The sequence below is a fragment of the Bubalus kerabau genome, chromosome 3, assembly GCF_029407905.1.
Source record: "Bubalus kerabau isolate K-KA32 ecotype Philippines breed swamp buffalo chromosome 3, PCC_UOA_SB_1v2, whole genome shotgun sequence".
Taxonomy (NCBI): Eukaryota; Metazoa; Chordata; class Mammalia; order Artiodactyla; family Bovidae; genus Bubalus; species Bubalus kerabau.
The window spans coordinates 75,553,427-75,572,821 of NC_073626.1; the positions used below are offsets into that span (position 1 = coordinate 75,553,427).

Below are 19,395 nucleotides of genomic sequence, written 5' to 3' on the forward strand. Positions count from 1 at the left end.
AAGAAAGGGAAGCTGTTTAAAACAATCCAAATGGAATCTCTAGAGATAAAAAAACATGCCTGAAATTTAGAATACACTGGATGGTGTTAATAGCATACTAGGTAGCAGAGAAGACGAAGATTATTGAACCAGAAGACTCAGCAATAAAAATATCCAAAATGGAGGACAGAGACCCAGGGCAGGGGGTGGGGGCCCAGCATCAGAGACCAATGGGACAGTATCCATCTACCTTAGGTGCACCTGGCGTCGGAAGACGCAATGGTGGGAGGTCACGGGATAAAACAATTATTTGAAGCTGTAATTACCAAGAATTGTGTACATTTGATGAAAACCCACAGATCCAAGAAGTGCTGTGAGCACCAAATAGAAAAAACATGAAAACACCACTAGGCACATCATAATCAAATTGCTGAAAACCAGTGCTAAAGAGAAAATTGTAAGAGCAGCAGAGGAACAAAGAGAAAACCAGGTTATGGGTCAGAAGTTTTCTTCCTAAAGTGGTACTCTGCTTCAGCCTGAGAGGTGAAGTTTTAATCCCTTACATATGGTAAAATATGTAAAAGATGTCTCTAGGCTCTAGAAATTAAACGTGTATTTGGTTTCTCTTGAATTTTATTTTCACACTCCAGTTTCATTATGTTTGTAGTTTTATGGTTTTATAGGACCTTAAATGTGCACAATCACAAATAGAAATAGAATGTACACTTTTTTAGAAGAAAAGGTTAACCTCTTTAAAGATTATTTCAGTGTAGGAAAAATATGTCAACAGAAGAAGCACATTTTGCTTTGTCGCTAGTACTGCATAGACGGAGGAGCCTGGTAGGCTATAGTCCATGGGGTCTCAGAGAGTCCGACACGACTGAGCAACTTCACTTTCACTTCACTAGTTCTGTTGGGAAGTGGGGAGAATACATACAGATGCTGAAAGACAGCAAAATATGGAAAACAATGGAATAACATCTTTAAAGTACTCAACAATAATAATAAAACTATATTCTAGAATATTATATTCCGCAAAAAATCTTTCAAATATGAAGACAAAATATTTTTTAAACAACAACAACAAAAAAAACCTGAGTGATTCCATCACCAAGAGACCTATAAAAAGGAAAAATAATACCAGATGGAAATTTAAGTCTGTACAAACCAATAAAGAATGCCAGAAATACTAAACATGTAGGTAAGTGTAAAAATATGTTTTTCCATCATTTTAGTGTTTTTTTTAAATTTACTGTTTAAAGCAAAAAATAGTAATATGTAGTTTGCACAAGTAACACAAATAACAATAGCATAAAGTATAGGATCGGAAAGTGGAAATGTACTGTTGTAAGATACACTATACATGAGGTGGTATAGTATTGTTTTAAGGTAGACTATAATATTGTTAAAGATGTATATGGTAAACCTTAGAACAAACTCTAAAGAATAAAAGTTATAAGCTAATAGTGTGGACAGAATGGATTCATAAAAAGTATGCAAGAAAAAAATGCAAATGAAATATATAGAAAACAAAAGCAAGATGACGATTTAAAGCCAATTATATTGAGAGCTACACTAAATGGAACTAAACTACACACTCCGTTAAAAGAGAGAGGTTGTTGTCAGATTGGATTTAAAAACCAAGATGCAAACTATATTCTGTCCACAAGAAACCCACTTTAAAGAGACAGAAATAAAAAGATTTATCATATAAACAGTAATTCAAAGAAAGTTCAAATGGCTATACTTAAACATAGTAGTTTTCAGAACTAGAAGTATTATTGGCAGTAAAAAGGGTAAAATTCATCAAGAGGACATAGTTTAAAATTTATATGCACCTAATATCAGAGATTCAAAATACATAAAGCAGCAACTGAAAAGTGAAATGGACAGATCCAGAATTACAGATGGAGATCTCTGCACTTCTCTCACAGTGATAGGACAGACAGACAGAACAGATGTGAAATCAGTAAGGATTTAGAAGGCTTGAACAACAGTATCAAACGTGGTATTTGCAGAGGATTCTACTTGGCAACAGCAGAATACACAAACTATTCAAATGAACATGAAAGGTTTACCAAGATAGACAATATTCTGGGCCATAAAACAAGTGTCAATAAATATAAAAGGATTGAAATCATATAAAGCATATCCTCTTACCACAACAGAATTAAATTCAAAATCTGAAAATGTTTCCACATGTTTTGAAATTAAACAACTTACTATTAAATAACTCATGAATTAAAGAAGTGATCATAGGAACATTAGAAAATATTTTAGCCTGAATAAGAGGAAAACTACAACATACCAAAATTCTTGGAATGTGGCTAAAATAGTGCTTTTAACTTTGTGCCATTTAACTTTGTACCATTAAATGCTTATTTTGGGGGGCAAAGGTCAAATTAATTAGCTAAACTTTGACCTTAGGAAACTAGAAAAAGAAGACCCAATTAACCCGATAGAAAAACAGTAGAGAAAATTTGAATCTCTTTTACTAGAGCTTTAAAAAGAGTTTGACCTACATAGAATTTTTTGTGCATTTTAGTGAAACCTTTTCCAGGTGATTAGAGGAATATTCATAATAAAACAACAAACTGCTTCAGGTGACATTTTTACAACTATAAGCCAAAGAGAGATTGAAACCTGGCTTTGAGCTGTGACTATTAGTACAGACTTGGCTTTGAGAAATTGCGGATCATAAGATAATGTGGATTAGTCTGAGCTTTTTTGTCTCTTAGTGTTGAGTTTACATCCTGTAACGTGGTATAGAGATTATCTGGCCCTCAGCTGTGGATGGTACAGTGGTTTTTATTGCACAGCCTAGTTGATTCATTTATTGTATTTTCTTATTATCCTTTGATAATATGACTTTAGGAGATTGATATTTTGAAGTGTTGATTTACTCTGTTGAGTTTTCCCCACTGATATTTAAATGCAACATTAGTCCAAGTAATGAAACTAAACTTTCAAAATAGAAGTGTTTTAGGTATGGTGTTCGACATTTTAAAACTTTTTAACCATAGTTCAGTTTAGAGACAAAGCTCTCATTAGAGCTCCTATAAAAAGAAATTAAAAGAAATTTGCTTCTGAAACTTGAAAAATGGCTAAACATTAAATTATAGGTTCTATAACGCTTTAAACACCCATATTTTAGAATGGAAAGTTTTTAAATTACTGGGTGATATTTATTGTTATACATTTATTATGCAAACTTCACCTTGTAATGTGATAAATAAATGCCTTGAGTAGTTTGGTGTTTCCACTGCCTGATTCCTGGATTTCAAGTTGATGGCTCTGTGTAAGGGGCCAGTCTGGCAGCTTAGAACATTGACACCAGAAACTGTTGGTGTTTTAGCACTAATGAAGTTGTATATGAGCCTAAGCTGGAGAAGGCAATGGCACCCCACTCCAGTACTCTTGCCTTGAAAATGCCATGGACGGAGGAGCCTGGTAGGCTGCAGTCCATGGGGTCGTGAAGAGTCGGGCACGACTGAGTGATTTCACTTTCACGTTTCACTTTGATGCACTGGAGAAGGAAATGGTAACCCACTCCAGTATTCTTTCCTGGAGAATCCCAGGGACAGAGTAGCCTGGTGGACTGCCGTCTATGGGGTCACACAGAGTTGGACACGACTGAAGCAACTTAGCAGCATGAGCCTAAGCAAGTTCACTTGTCTGTACCACATTAACTCAGCTGTAATTTTAGAGATATTCCTCCCTCACTGGGATAGTGTTGATGTGGAAAGATAGATCATGAAGGAAGCCATAAAGAAATTTAAACTTTGTTAACAAGGCCCAAGAGGGTGACAGAGGATGAGATGGTTAAATAGCATCACCAACTCAATTGACATGAATTTGAGCAAACTCTAGGAGATAGTGAAGGACAGGGAAGCCTGGTGTGCTGCAGTCCATGGGGTCGCAAAGAGTTGGACATGACTTAGCAACTGAACAACAAGACCTTGTATAGGATTGTGGTGAGTGGACTGTGTGAATAGAATTGATAATACATTATTTTTTCTGTACATGCTTATGTTTAAAGAATTGTTTTATATACCTTTTAATAAAAATCATTTGTATGTTTTACATGTGGAATCAGAACTAAATTATTAATAGTGTCCTGATAATTGTCTTAATAGTAAAGCATGGCTAGTGTTGTTGTAGTCTGACCATGTTACGATAGCTTTTGCCTATAGTTATTTCTCATATTTAGGGGGATACCACTGATTTGTGATATGACCAAGGTATGACCAGGAGTCTCACGATACCTCCCTCAATTCTGAACAGTTTTCTCACTCTTGAAACCTTAGGTTACTGAGTTTTCTGTCCTTTGTCCTCCTTTCACAGTGATACATACCTCTGACGGTATTAACTACTTGTGTGGTGAAGTGAGTACCTCACAGCCCCTGCACAATCATGGGTAGTAGCCAGGTGTGGACGCTGTTAGCACCTGGACACCTGGCAAAGGGGACATTTGCCCAGTGCTTCCATGCACACAGAACCCCCTTGAGGTTGGCCAGAGGCTGTGCCTGTCCTCCTATACCAGGCATCCTCCAGCCCCAAGCATTGCTTGAGGCCACATTTCAGCATGTGCTCCAGGCACTCCTCATGCCTTTCCTGCCCTGGGCACCACCTTACGCTAGAACAAGTTGGGGAGGCATGGCCAGCGCCATGTCAGTGCTGCTGGCTTAACCATACCCAAACCTTACTGTTTGGTATAGACTTTTCCTGAAGAATGTTAAGACCACTCATAGTTTAAATAACAAGGCAAGAAGTACTGCTCTGATACTAAAAGAAAAAAAGTGTTAGTCGCTCAGTTGTGTTCCATTCTTTGTGACCCCATGGACTGTAGCCTGCCAGGCTTCTCTGTCCATGGGATTCTTCTCCAGGCAAGAATACTAGAGTAGGTAGCTGTTCCTTTCTCCAGGGGATCTTCCTGACCCAGGGCTCAAACCCAGGTTTCCTGCATTGCAGGCAGATTCTTTACCACTAAGCCACCAGGAAGCTATGATACTAAAGATACTCCTATTTTTAAGTTCCCCCTCCCTCCCATTTTTTTTTTCCCCTGCAGGGTACCTCTGTACAGTTTTAAGTATTTGTTGCTAATGATAATAGCCAATGTTCTGCAGTCTTGGCTCATTATAGTATCAATCAAAATATACCTTAACCATAAAGAAGTCAAATTAGGACCAAAATTCTAAATCCCAGACCTTTTGGATCAAAATTAAGCCATCTCAGTAAGACTAAAATTGGCTACTTAAAAGAGTACATTCAGGTGCCCTAAAGATAAAAATGGAAAAAAAAAAAAAAAAAAAAAAAAAGCCTTTCGTGCCCAGCTGCCTGCCTACCTACATTCCTTTCGTTTTGATTTTGATCATCTGTTCTCTCCCTTCATTACCTAATATCACACTGGAGAACTGACTCATCAGAGCCTCCCAAATGAAGAGCGGCAGCTGAAATGTCATTCCCACCTTTCCAGGCAAAATTTGATTTCCCCTAATGTTCTTATCGCCTCCAACATAGTTTATATTTGCAGCAGGCTTTGCAGGCACTCTCCTTGGCTGTTTGCATTCATGCTTATTTCTAGAGGTAGTGTTACGGCTTGGGAAGAATAATGAAGATGTGATTTTTTTCTTTCTGTTGCCATAGCATAGAATTCTTTTCTGCTGTTTCTGTTACTGACATTCAAACTGGAGATGTGAACGTCAGAAACCTGAGAAGCAGACGTGCTGGTTTTCTTATGGAAACCAGGGTTCGTGTTAATGTGACGGTAGGCCCAGTTAAGAACCGCTTCAGTTTTATCTAGATTGATACCCAGGAGACACAGGACCCTTGGCCTGTGCCATGTGGACCCCGCAGGAGCCCACCCGTCTCACTCCCTGTCTGTCCTTTTCAGCCTGTTTCTGCCCATTACCCACCCTGTGACAGACATGTTGGGTCCTCTAGTTAATACAGTCTCTCTTCTTCGTTTATAAGGTGATTGATGTGACAGGAGGTATTCACAGGTGAGAGCAGTCTCGGATGCCATGTAATACAGTTGTCTTTTTTCCAGTTGCAAGAGAAGAGGTCCTTAAAGCAAGTTGCTCTGCCCTTTGTTCCTGGCAGTATAATTCATGCCATGTACTGCGTCACTTTCATTTGTCAAGATGTACCAAAGGCTTTGGAGGTGGCCTAGAAAAAAATACCTGTGGCCAGGTTAAAAGGTAGCTTTCCTCAGGACCATCTCTGACCACACTAACACCATTACATGCTGACACTGATTAGGATCAAAACATTCCCCCAAGGAATCCCTTTTTTACAAATTAATGAAGTGATTGGTTTAAATAACCAAAAGGAAGAAACAGTGCCGTTTATAAAGGAATTGGTTATTTTCCCACCTTATAAAGCCAGCGTATGTCATTAAGGTCATACAGTGCACAACAGAAGCTGAGGTGGCCTCTGCTTATAAGAAACAGTAAATAGAGACTAAAGAATGTTATAGAATAAAGCATGATGCTACTAACACATTCTTTTTCACAGGACCAATATCCCTCAGCCTTAGCTATAAGAAACTCAGACAAGGAGCCAGAAGTTTGGTGGGTTTGGTTTGCTTTGGTTTGGTTTGTTAATGCCTTCAAGAGGAAGATAGGTGATACACTTTCTTGATCTACATCCAGCGCTAGCAAAGTTACCTTATCAGATTTCCAGGTTTACAACTAAGAATTAGTGGTTGGAAAAGGGAAAAGGGTTAGAAAGAGAGAAAAAGAGCTGACAGCCTTGGAGAATAAGAAGAGACAGGAAAACTAAAACACAGACTTATATAAACATAAAAAGCTGGGACAATTTACAAAAATTCCCTAAAAAATTACACATGGAAAATGTTACTTAATGAGTGTCTGTTCGTTGTGTTATGAAGACATCAGTAATCTTGATTCCCTGAGTGCTGACCTGGGTGGATGTCTAAGACTGTTTGCTGTATACGACAGGGCATCTCAGGCACAAGCCGTTCTCTTTTGTAACCTAGCGCTTGCCTGAGCTCCTTGTGAACCACTCAGGCCTCCTTTCTTCCAGATTCCAGCCTAGCTTTCTCTTAGCATACTCCTAAGCAGAAAGAACCTCCAAGATGCAACTTTTGACCTTTTAATTATTGTATTTTGAATGTCCATTACATTTCTGATTAAACCTTTCTGAGACGGGTAGTCAGAATACAACCATATCTAGTAAGCAGAATTATCTGCAGGTGCCAGTGCCCTGGAGCTTCGTCTGCGGGCGTAACGAGGGACCTGTTTCTGTGGTGCCAGATAGAGCAGAACAACTGGAAATCATACAGCTATTTTAAGTTGTACAGTTTGTACAATTGTTAAAGATATCTTTTTTTGAATCAGTAAAATATGTGATATAAACATCACTGCTAATGTAAAACTGCATATAAAATAAAACATTCAGATAAAGCTCAAATGTAACACAATCACCCTTTTTAAAAGAAAGTGTGCATCACTTTTTCTTTAATGCACTTTACACTGTTACAGCAGTGATACAATTATAATGCCATCCAGGAAAGAGACTTGCTTTTAAGTACAGCAGCCCTTCTCTGAATTTCTGACCAGTTCCAGTTCCTATTCCCCACTTTTTCTAAACTTCATTTGCTTCATGACTGAACTTACTTCCTAACACAACAGCAGCTAAACCGTCAAGTATGTACTCCCTTAGCCTTCTGGGTCCTGGGCTCCCACTGCTGCTCTGCAGAGCCATCCTCTCCCCTTAGCCTTGGCCCTCCCACCTCAGGGAAGGGGAAGAGTCTGTCTGCTCTTACTCAGAGCTAGTCCCTCTGCCCTGGTCCCATCTCCACTGGGTGCCCACAGGAAACTTATTCCATGAGCTACCTCCTCTGTCTCCATCCCTTCCACTCTTCCTCTCCCACCTCACTCCCAGACCTGTTCCTCTGCTTCTGTTCCCCTGTTAATGCCATCTTCCCTCATCAGCAGGCCCCAAAGCCTAAGACTTGGCCCCCGTCGTCCTCCTCTCCCTTGCCTGTGACTCAGTCCGTTACCAAGTCCTACTGACCCTGCCTCCGCGCGCTCAGTCAGCACTGCCTGAGTTCAGGTCCACGGCATCCAGCACCTGATCCATTGCTGTAGCAGCCTGCCTGGTCTGTCTTCCTCCAGCCTTGATCCCCTGACTGTGTCACTTTCCTTAAAAATCTTCAGTGGCCCTGCATTGCTGACTGAACAACCTATACGTTTGCAGGTATGGAAGAGGCCCCGTCTGCCCCTCTCTGCTCCTGCCACGCCAGTCACTCCCACCCCACCCACACTGAACTGCCTCACAATCCTCTAAACATCCAGTTGTTTCGCTCCTGGTGTGTGTCTGATTTCCTTGGAGCAGCCTTTCCTAATGCATCCTCTGACACACACAACCCCATTTAAGCCTGATTCTGCTCACCCAGAAGCCTCAACTCATTCATCTTAACCAAGCAACGCCCCTCCCCAGCTGCCCTTATACTTTGCAGACACTTTTAGAAGAGGCTTTTCATGTTGTATTTAGCAGGAGAAACCTATGGTGAATTCCTTGAGCCAATATTTCAAAAAAATTTTGTATATGTCATCACTTAATGTTTGTAAATGAATAAAAATGATTAATTCATGAATGATGTCCATTTGTTTTGATAACCTTTAGAAGGATCAAAGAGACACAAAGACTACAATATTCAATTTTTACAAGTACAATCCAGTGTCATTGAGTCGGGAAAGTCAAAAAATTTAAGAAATAATAATTTTTAGGTACAAAAATTGAAAAGGAAATTCATTTAAATCCTGTTACACAAATACTGGTTTAGCAAGCTTCTGGTGCTTCAAGGCCTACTTCTAGAACTATTTCCTTGAGAGCTATATAACCTGCCTTACAAGTGGTTTAAGAAAACAAAATTAAAACCACCACCACCACTAAAACCAGCCCCAGGTGGCAAAATGCCTTTATAAAAACCTGTCCGAGAAGGAACTGAATCAAGAACAATTTCCTAAAGGTTGGTTTCTGAGATGCATGTGTGATCCTGATTAGAGAACACTGGGCCATGGGACAGTGAAACCGTTTCTTTAGCATATGTGATATGAAGAGATGGCACACGGCTTTCAGAAGGCTTTGTGAAGGCGAAGCAGGGAATTGGGTCTGTAACATCTCAGTACCCAGCGCTGTCTGCCAAGAGCCCTTCTTTGTTCTGGTGATTTACACACCAGTGGAACTTTTAAACACCTTTTATCATGCATAACGGCAGGTACAAACCCGGGACTTCTCCACTCTTCTAGTCCAGTTTATTAACCTTACCAAGTTAAGTGAAACTGGATTATCCTGAGATTGCCTCTAAAAATAACTTCACAGTTCTATAGCTGTTTTGTGACTATATAACTTTTAAAATATGAGTCAGTGCTATTTCACTCATTTGCCTCAGATTAAAAGCAAGATTGCATACTTTATCCAGTTTTATTCACTCAGAGGAACATAGGAAAAGACATCAGACACTATCTGGATATTAATCTTGGGCTCAGCTTCAGGAACTCCAGGAAATGCTTTCAGTTTGCAGGGTCTGAACATCATTAACAACCCAGAAGCAACTGTGTCTGCATTCCTGACACTTCCATAAAAAACATAGACAGGATTATGGCCGCCTTTCCCCCCGCCTCCCCAAAATCAACACAAAGTTTTGTATTTGAGCTCACTTGGCAGCGACCAGAGCCACAAGTACATACCTGCTTGGAATGAACCCTGGTTTATCCACTGTTGCCTTATATGGATATTTTGGCCAGCAGTAGTATTTTGAATTTTAATATACCATATTTCATTGAATCTACTACATGTTTTTGTTTTTTGTTTTTTTCAACATCTCTGAAATTGGGATGAAGCTTATAATCAGTGGCATGCCTTAAGTTAATTGGTGATTTCTCTACATGGAATATATGTATCTTACATTCAGGGTAAGTCTTATGTTCAGTGGCATCTTAAGTTTGAAGTTTATATATATATTTGTATCAGTCTTAAAAATCACTTACCAATAAACAAGTGAGACCTAATTAAACTTAAAAGCTTTTGCACAGCAAACAAAACCATAAACAAAATGAAAAAACAACATACATGAGAGGAGAAAATATCTGCAAATGAAGTGACCAACAAAGAATTAATTTCCAAAACACACCAACAGCTCGTACAGCTCTATCAAAAACAAACAATCCAATCAAGAACTAGGCAGAGGACCTAAATAGACCTTTCTGCAAAGAAGAAATACAGATAGCCAAAATGCATATGAAAAGATGCTCAATATTGCTAATTATTAGAGAAATGCCAATCAAAGCTACAGTGAGGTACCACCTCACACGGGTCAAAATGGCATCCTTAAAATGCCTGTAAACAATAAATGCTGGAGAGGGGTTAGAGAAAAGGCAACCTTCCTGTACTGTTGGTGGGAATGTAAATTGGTGCAGCCACTATAAAGACTAGTATGGAGGGTCCTTAAAAATCTAAAAATAGAGCTACCATGTGACCCAGCAGTCCCACTCCTGGGCATATATCCAGAGAAAGCCATAATTCAAAAAGATACAAGAATCCCAATGTTCATTGCAGTAGTATATATACAATATCCAAGACATGGAAGCAAGTTAAATGTCCATTGACAGAGGAATGGATAAAGAAGATGTGGTACATACTTATAGTGGGATACTACTCAGTCATAAAGAATGAAATAATGCCACTTGCAACAACATGGATGAACCTAGAGATTATCGTACTGAGTGAAGCCAGACAAATGTATGATACCGTTTATATGTGAAATCTAAAAAAAAAAAAAAAAAGACACAAATGAATTTCTTTCCAAAACAGAAACTCACAGACACAGAAAACAATTTTATGGTTACCAAAGGGGAAAGGGGGCCAGGGGAGGGATAAATCAGGAGGCTGGGATTAACATGTACACACCACTATATATAAAATAGGTAAACAACAAAAAGCAAAAGCAAAGCAAAAAAAAAAAAAAAAAAAAACACTTGGTTTCTAAGACCAATTCAGTACATAAACAGAACAGCAGTAAAAGTGACAATATTAGCTGTAATTTCATTGTTTCATTGTAGTTTCATTGTTTGCAAATCATATTGTCACATTATGGTTTTGACTCTTGTATTACTGTTGTCTGCTGGAGGAAATCATATATATAAGAAATTATCTCAAGTAAATGTAATTGATGTAGATCAGTAACTTCCTTGTTCCCTCTCCCTTTTCTTCTAACCTGTTTCTTGAGTACATTTTCAGCCAGTATTTGCTCAGAAGTCTTAAAGTGTTAATATTCAAGATATTTTTTCCTTTATTCTTTAATGTTCAGGATTTGGATGTATTGTTTTTCTATTCTACCAGTGTTTTTCATCTGGCTTAAGCTAGAATGGCTTCTCTTTCCTATGCATAAAGTCTATAGGTATCTTAGTGTTTGAATTCTTTGGGGGTTCCTTTCTTAGGGATAAAAGAATCTAAGTAAAATTTTTATGAGCTGGGAAGATGAGTGAGTAATTACTGTACTCAAACAGGGATTCTGATTAACTGTAACTTCTGTAGTTTCTAAAATATATTTTCTTTGCTAACATAGTAAGTATCAAAATAGTTTTGAACAGAAATTGGTCCTTTTTGATTATTCTGTTGTGACCAGTCACTAAATATCACCTTCAACACCCATGGCCCCAACTGTGATCACAGAGAACAGAAGGTGGATCATCCAACAAAATCCTTACAGGATCCAGACAGACTTTACATCACTCCTCCTCCTCCTCCTCCTCCTCCTCGCTATAGCGCTCAGAATACGCCAGTGCTTGTATAACATGTAGATGAAACTGCTTACAGCTGGAGGGAACCAGTTGGAAAGTTCCACTGTAAAAACTGTTTTCAAAAGTAAATCACAGGATATTGGCTTGATTTATCACCATTTCTAAAACAAAGAGAAAATCAAGCTCTGAAAGAAATCTTAAATGCTTAGATCCACTCAACCAAGGTTTTTGTAAATGTAACCGTACTGTGCTTCTTCCTACTAACTGTGACTTGCGTATGAGTGCTTTGAAGGGAAATAATCTCGTGTATGGTTTCCCCCGGCCACTGTGTCACTACTCTTTTTCAGGTCCATACATTCAGAGGGCCACACTGGTGTGAATACTGTGCCAACTTCATGTGGGGGCTCATTGCTCAGGGAGTGAAATGTGCAGGTAAGAGCTCGTCCCTTTTCTCTTTATTGAGTAAGACATGAAGTTATAAGGAATAACTTAGGAGGAGACTGGCTGTTAGGCGCATAAAATGGGCTGAATCCCTATTTGCTCTTTACATGCAATAGGCCATTGACATCTCAGGCATCCCCTTTGGATACTGATATTTTATCTGCCTTTAACCTTCCTGTACTTAATGGGCAGCAGTCTGGTCCATTAAAAAGAGGGAAGTCATCTTGTTCAGAAAGTCTGATAAAAGGAGGTAAAAGTAAGGCAGTTAAATTTGCCTTGCCTTTGATGTTGCAGTAACTAAATTTGTAAAAATGATTATTTTTTTAAAAGCAATGTACAGGGACCTATGATTGTTGCCTTAGAAACTGAATTTTAAAAAGCTTGTTAAGCTGAATTGTCCTTACTGAATTTTGTGAAATCAAATTGAAGCTTTAAAAACCTGTGAATTTATCTTCAAAGATGATTATCATATTTTGAAAAACCACTTAGTCACTGATACTTTGTTTTTGATATTTTGAAAGCTTGAATTTGCCAAATCCTTTTTATAACATATGACCATAGTATTTTAGATTTAAATTTAGAAACTTGTAAGATTTCCACATAAATAACCAACTCAGGGATTTATTGAAATGCTTTATGAAATAAGTGTTACTGAAATCATGTGAAATTCATTTGTATATAACAACTATACTGAGTACTGGCCATTTACTCAACTGCTCTAAATTCTGGCACAGACTTAAAAATTATTATTTGTTTCAAGTGTGTGATATTAGGTCATAGAAGTTTCTGCTATTTAAATTTTAAAGCTAAAAAATATGTTCTTACATGTTTTTTGCATGAAGTTTAACTCTAAATATGTATATGAAGAGTGAAGTATTTTGAAGGTAACTGAAGTAATTGTCAAATTTAGCACTGTAAAAATCCACATTTCTTTTGTGGCATGATTCTTAATGGAATATTTTTGTTGTCCATTATGTGCAGAAACTTCTAGAGTCTGATTTTTTTTATTTCTCAATTGCATTTTCTTTGAATAGCAAGATAAGTATGCATTGCATGTGAGCATTCCAAGTTACCCCCACCCCCCAACCTTCGACTTCCTTAGCACCACTAAGGCATGATAAGGTTCCAGGCTTATGTCACTAGCCAGATCCATTCATGGACTTCTCTGCCACATGGAGCGGTAAGAATTCCCCACGCCTTGACTTTGAACCATGCAAAGGTGTCCTTCAAGGAGAGCCTCAGCTCAGCCAGTCTAATTCCTCTATCATCCTAGAAGACTGACAGCCCCATTTGCAGGTTTCTGCCCAGAGAGTAAATGAGAACATTATCTTTCTGGCTGGTGGTTGCCCAGAGTCATTACAAGGAAGCATCACTGGGAAGGCTATGGTTGAGCCTCGAACTGGAGGGGCCCACAGTGGAACATAGTGGTGTAGTTAAGATCAACCACATTGTCATGGTGTTTCAAAGGCAAATGACATACACTTTCCAAAGCACAGATCACCTGTTCAAAGAACGATGGTCTCGATAAGCTTGGTTTGCCTTTATGACATAACCTTGACCAGCTGAGACTGCAATGGTTTTCAAACACTTTATGACTGTCACTAACTCAAAAGCTTTTCTTTGACTAGAGTGATGATGTGTATCATGTATGTTTTGAAAGAGTGAAGGCCATCTACATGAGAATTCTGAGTTAGCTATTGGCAGAAAACTAGCACCACACACATGAATAATTTTTGGCAGTATGCTACAGTCCAAAATCATATTTGAAAGAAATGTTTTGGAATGTTTATGATAGTAATAATGTGAAGGAAAAGAAATAAAATGATTCATCCCATCCCATAGGCACTGACTTGAATAGCCTTTTCTTTTTATTGTGAGTAAAGGTCAAGAATGTAAAGAAAAGCTTATTGGTTTTATGTTATATCTTGCCTTCAAAAGCATTATATTCTATGTTACTGGAACTGTATTGCTGAGCTGTATAAAACAGGTCAACCCAGTTTTTAAATGTGGAAGGTTGGGATTTGAATTATTCTATGACTAATTACATTTAGATCGACAGATTCTTTCATCTAAAATGGCTCATCCTGGTTTTTGAGCCATCTACTTTATTTAAAACAAAATGCAAAGAATTAATAATTTAAAGAGAGGGAGAACTATGGTAGGGTGAACACTGGCTGCCCGAAAATGTCTGCTTCCTAATCACCAGAACCTGTGCCCATGGCACAGGTCTTGCCTTTCATGGCAAAGGAGACTCTGTGATCAAGTTAAGGAATTTGAGATGGCGATGGGGAGAGTCCTATGGATTGTCAGAATGGGCCCAATGCAATCATAATTGCAAGAGTCCCTAGAAGAGCAATGCAGTAGAGGCTGATTCAGAGAAAAGATACAAGCATAGAAGCAGAGGTCAGGAAAGTGCAAAGTACAGCTGTCTTTGAATGGGGGCCATGAGCCAATGAATGCAGGCGGCCTCTGGAAGCTGGAAAAGGCTAGAAAAGAAACAGATTCTTCCCTGGAGCCTCCAGAAGGAACACAGGCTAGCTAAGGCCTTGATTTCAGTCCAGTGAAACTGATTTTGTACTTCCGACTTCTAGAACTGTTGCATGATACGCTTGTATTGTTTTAAACCCCTGAGTTTATGGTAATTTGTTACAGCAGCAATAGTAAACTAATACACTAGCCACTGAACATTAAAGCTGGTACTTCCAAAGAAAAATGGCTTGCTTACAACTTGTCAGAAAAGAGATGTATTTTTCTGCTTTTGACAGCTTGCTTTCTTTTCTTCAAAATCCACCAAGGCAGAAGAGAGCTTGTCAGGAACTTTTAAAGAATGTTTGGCAAGAGCAGCAATTTTGTATCCCACCACCCCTTTTTTTTTTTAAAACATTATATAAAGTGTTGGGTGGTGTTCCAGTCACCAGGCTGGCAGCCAATAGCGAGCAAGCTGTCCCTTCAGGACCCAACGCTCTAGGCTTGCTCAGCAGCCCACACAGACAAGGACAACCGAGGCAACAGCGAGGGTAGGCATGGGCCTGCAGTCACTGCAGACATGCTCTCCAAAGCCCCACAGTCTGCGTTAAACATCCCTGCGACCACGGTCTGCCTTACTCTCGCGTCTTTAAAGTGAGTAAAACGACACTGCAAGGGACCGTCTAACTGCAGCTTGGGAGCACTGCTCCTCCTACTAAAATAGTTATGAGCAAAGTAAGTAGCGTTCAAAAGTAAAGGGCAAAGGATCATTGTCGTTCAGATAGAATAATATTACGAGACCATTTTCCCTTTATGAAATGTAAGCTTATAGGTTAAAGTAATCTATTATTATTATTATATAATCACTGAGATCATCAAACATCCCTCTCATTAAAAAGACCATTATTCTACCAGCATTCCTGAATTGTTTTCATTTAGCCTGCCCAGAATATTCTAAGAAGTTAAGCCGGATGATAATTGTAAATCAGACATATCAGCTTAGTGTCTGTTATTTAGGAAAGTGACTTCATTTTTCCAGTGTATCATTGTCATTGCTGCCAGCCCTCAAAGGGAAATAGCAGCAGTTTTTTCCTAATAATAAAATGTATTTATTGCTTTGTGTATAAAGCACTTAACTCTTAGGTTGGAGAAAGGGAAGTAATGTCTTTTAATTACTGCTTTGATTATATCTAAAAAGTTACATTTGTCCTTGTAATCCAATGAGAAATTGGTCAGACTTGCCTAAGACTTTCATGTAGCTCCTTTTATACATGAAAGCAGTATTTTCATAAATATCCCCAAAAGCAAAATATTCTCAATTTTGCTTGTGAAAATAAGGCCTTCTAATACATGTTAAAAATGGGCTAGTCCCACTATTCTGGGGTGGTAGTGGGGTCAACTACGAGACATGTTTAAAAACTTCTATTTGCAGTTATTTAAAATGGGAACACTCATAGAAAAGAATGAATAATTACCTTTCTTTTCAAAACACATATTAATATTACCCCTTAATCATGTCAGTAGAATATAAATATCAGCTATTTATTTTAAAAAATAGGTTTCTGTGCTTTTTAAATATAAAACACATTTTTTGGGGAGAACTCAAGCCCAGAAAATCTGACAGTAACTTCAAGTTAGTAGTCTAACAGAAATACTTTATAAGGATAGGATATGTTTTGAATTTCTCATTCCTCCTTTCTTGTGTTTATTCTATGCTTATTAACTTGAAGAATTGGGAGGGGACAATGTGGTTTAATTGTAACATAAAAATAACCTGCCAAGCCAAGAGATGCAACAAATGAAATAATCTTTTATGGATTTTTTTTTTTTCATTTATAGTGTAGAGCTTCCCTGGGAGAAATGGAACTATATAGGAGTTATATGACTTTAATAAATAAGTATGAAAACCAAATAAAGTCTTAATGGCAAACTGAAATATTGATATACTGCTAGTCCCTGAAGCAGCAATTTTCAGAGCACGCTCAGAGCTGGTATATTGCACTGTGAACTTAAGGGTATAAAGATGCTTTATTTTAATGACTTTGCCCTATCCTTTGGTCCTCTGAAGGACTTCATATCCAATCCTGCCAAAAATTTGGCCTTTGAAATTCTAAAATTGAGCATAATATATTGTCCCATAGTTTAATCTTATTCAAATAGAAGAAAGAATATCAGAAAGCATTTCCATCCTCGTTAAATACCTAAATCTGACCATAGTCATCACTTTATCCAGTTTTCAGTGAATCACAAATAAATTAGGCATTTGCTGGTGTTTAAAATGAGAGAGAACTGCAAACACTCAAAGGAAAAAAAGTTAATATCAGACCATTAGTGCCATTCAGATATTTTGATATTCTGTGGATACATTCAAATTTTACTGTTTCCTTTCTACTGGATTTCCATTTAGAGTTTATAGTTAGGAAAGAATGTGACAAAATAAGATATAATGGGTGGGTTTTATCACTGCTTTTTAAACGTCCTTGCCAAATCATGTATCGATACCCATATAACAGTAAAATACAGCCGTGTCTTTTAAACTTAAGTATATACAACAAATAATAGAAACCACACACATTATTGAATAAAAGGTTGAAAATACCAAATTTGTCTTCAGCACTGAAAATAACAACTCAGCGTACATGGTGTACTGCTAGTGAAAAGTGATATATATCACTGAGTGGGAAGAGCACAGACTAGGAATTAAGAAGCCAAGGTTAAAATCTCCTTTCTACCACTTTCTGGCGGAGTAACTTTTGAACAAATCCTTTAGCCTCTCTGAGCTTCACTGTCTTTGTGAAATGAAGCCAGTGGGATAGGTTATTAATACCAGCCCTTTCCAGCTGGTTCTATGACTTCTGTGCACACACTTAAAGCATTAAAGTATCTTAAAGTAACTCAAAGTACCTCAGCATTATTTTTAGATAATGAAGCTCTGCCGACTTTTATACTTCTAAAATACTATGTAAGTTTTTCCAGTGCTAGACGAGATGAATAAATAGGCTTTGTTTTATTCCTCACAATGATGATAACAAAAGACCCTGGACAGAATATGTATGTCAACTATCAGAAGACTGTGAAAGTTCGGTATAAGAAGGAAGGCTGGGACTTCCCTGGTTGTCCAGTGGTTAAGACTTCTTGCCCTCCAATGTAGGGGGTGCAGGTTTGATCCCTGGTCAGGGAGCTAAGTTACCATGTGCCTCGGGGTCAAAAGACCAAAACATAAAAAACAGAAGCAAGATTGTAACAAACTAATAAAAGTCTTTAAAAAATGGTCCACATTAAAAAAAAAGAGGGGGGTGGCTGATTAGGGACCTCAGGACTCAAAGAACTCAGAAGTCAGTTGCCTGGTGGTATTTTGGATTTTTTTTTTTTTAACGCTTGTGTATCGCAGCCTGAGCACTAGAGACACCCACAAGTCATAAATGCCAGCAGACACAAAAAATAATCCTGAGAGAACCGGCTCTCCTAGGCAAAGTCTTGGGGAAAGGGCAGCTGAGCCAGATAGAAACCTTTTAGTGCATCTGCATTCTCCAGGTGGACACCATGACAAAGCCACATTGCTCCCCCGCCCCCGTGGATACTGTGGCAGAAGCCTGTGGGTAGATACCTGTTTTCCACCCCAGTCTGCAGTAACAGGGTTGTACTTCTCTCCTGTGAGTCTTCCCCCCACCATCCTGCAGGAAGAAAGTGGTACCCTTCCTTGGCTGAGCCTGTGGGTGGAACCCTGCCTTTCATCCTCACCCTCAAGTAGAAGTAGCACCCATTCAGCCTAAATCGACGGGCAGAGCCCTGTCTCCACCCCTGCCCTGCAGTAATGAGGCAGCTGAGACCACTATCAGAACTCGGTCTTTAGTACCCACCCTGCAGTTCATGCAGCACAATACTCCTCCCCAACCAGGCATAGAGGCAAACCAAGACTTCTCCGCCCTGCCGTAATGACTAGGACCTCTTCCCTGCCCAGAATGTGGGGTAGAGTCCTGCCATTTGAATAACATACAAGTTTGGTGGGCAAAATAACACTGCAAAAGCATTACAAAGGCTTTGTAAACTAGGTTGACATTTGAAACACAGCCTATATAGTGTGCCAGGATGTGCATTCTAATCTAAACAGGTTAACTACCTGCTAAAGTTGAAGATTTCAGTAGGGACCACACAGTCTTAGAACACTCAAAATATCCAGTTCAAAATTATACTTCATTACCAGCAACCAGGAAAATCTCAACTCAGATGAAAGAAGACAGTCAGTAGTCACCAATATTGAGATGATATAGATAGATGTTGGAATTATCTGATAAGGAAAACCGCATTCATAAAAATGTTCCAAGAAGCAATTAGAAAGACTCTTGAAACAAATGAAAAATAGGAAATATCAGAAAGAAATAAAGATATAAGAAAGAATTAAGTGGACGTTTTAGAACTGAGAAATTTATGAACAAAATACCCACAGGATGGGCTCAGTAGTATTGATAGATTGGATATGTCAGAGGCAGGAATCCATGAACCTGAAAAATAGATCAATAGAAATTATCCAACTCAAATGAGAGGGGAAAATAGATTTTAAAAAGTGAACTGAGCCTCAAAGACCTGTAGGACAGTAACAAGATTTAACATTTGTGTTGTTGGAATCCCAGGAGAGGAATAATAAGTGGGAGGGGTAAAAGATATTTGAGAAATCAGTGGCTGCAACTCCCCAAATTTGGTAAAGCAGTCAGAGAAAAATGATGTACCTGCTTGGAGG

The 19,395-nt window shown here is 38.5% G+C and overlaps 1 protein-coding gene across 10 annotated transcripts in view; it reads left to right on the forward strand.

The window, feature by feature from the left end:
- Positions 1-19,395, forward strand: part of CHN1 (chimerin 1) — a 200,242-nt gene that overhangs the window by 164,478 nt on the left and 16,369 nt on the right. For all 10 annotated transcript variants that reach the window (XM_055572171.1, XM_055572174.1, XM_055572170.1 and 7 more), the window contains one exon: positions 12,098-12,182. In XM_055572171.1, coding sequence (XP_055428146.1) covers positions 12,098-12,182 — 85 coding nt within the window. The remainder of the gene's footprint in view (positions 1-12,097; positions 12,183-19,395) is intronic.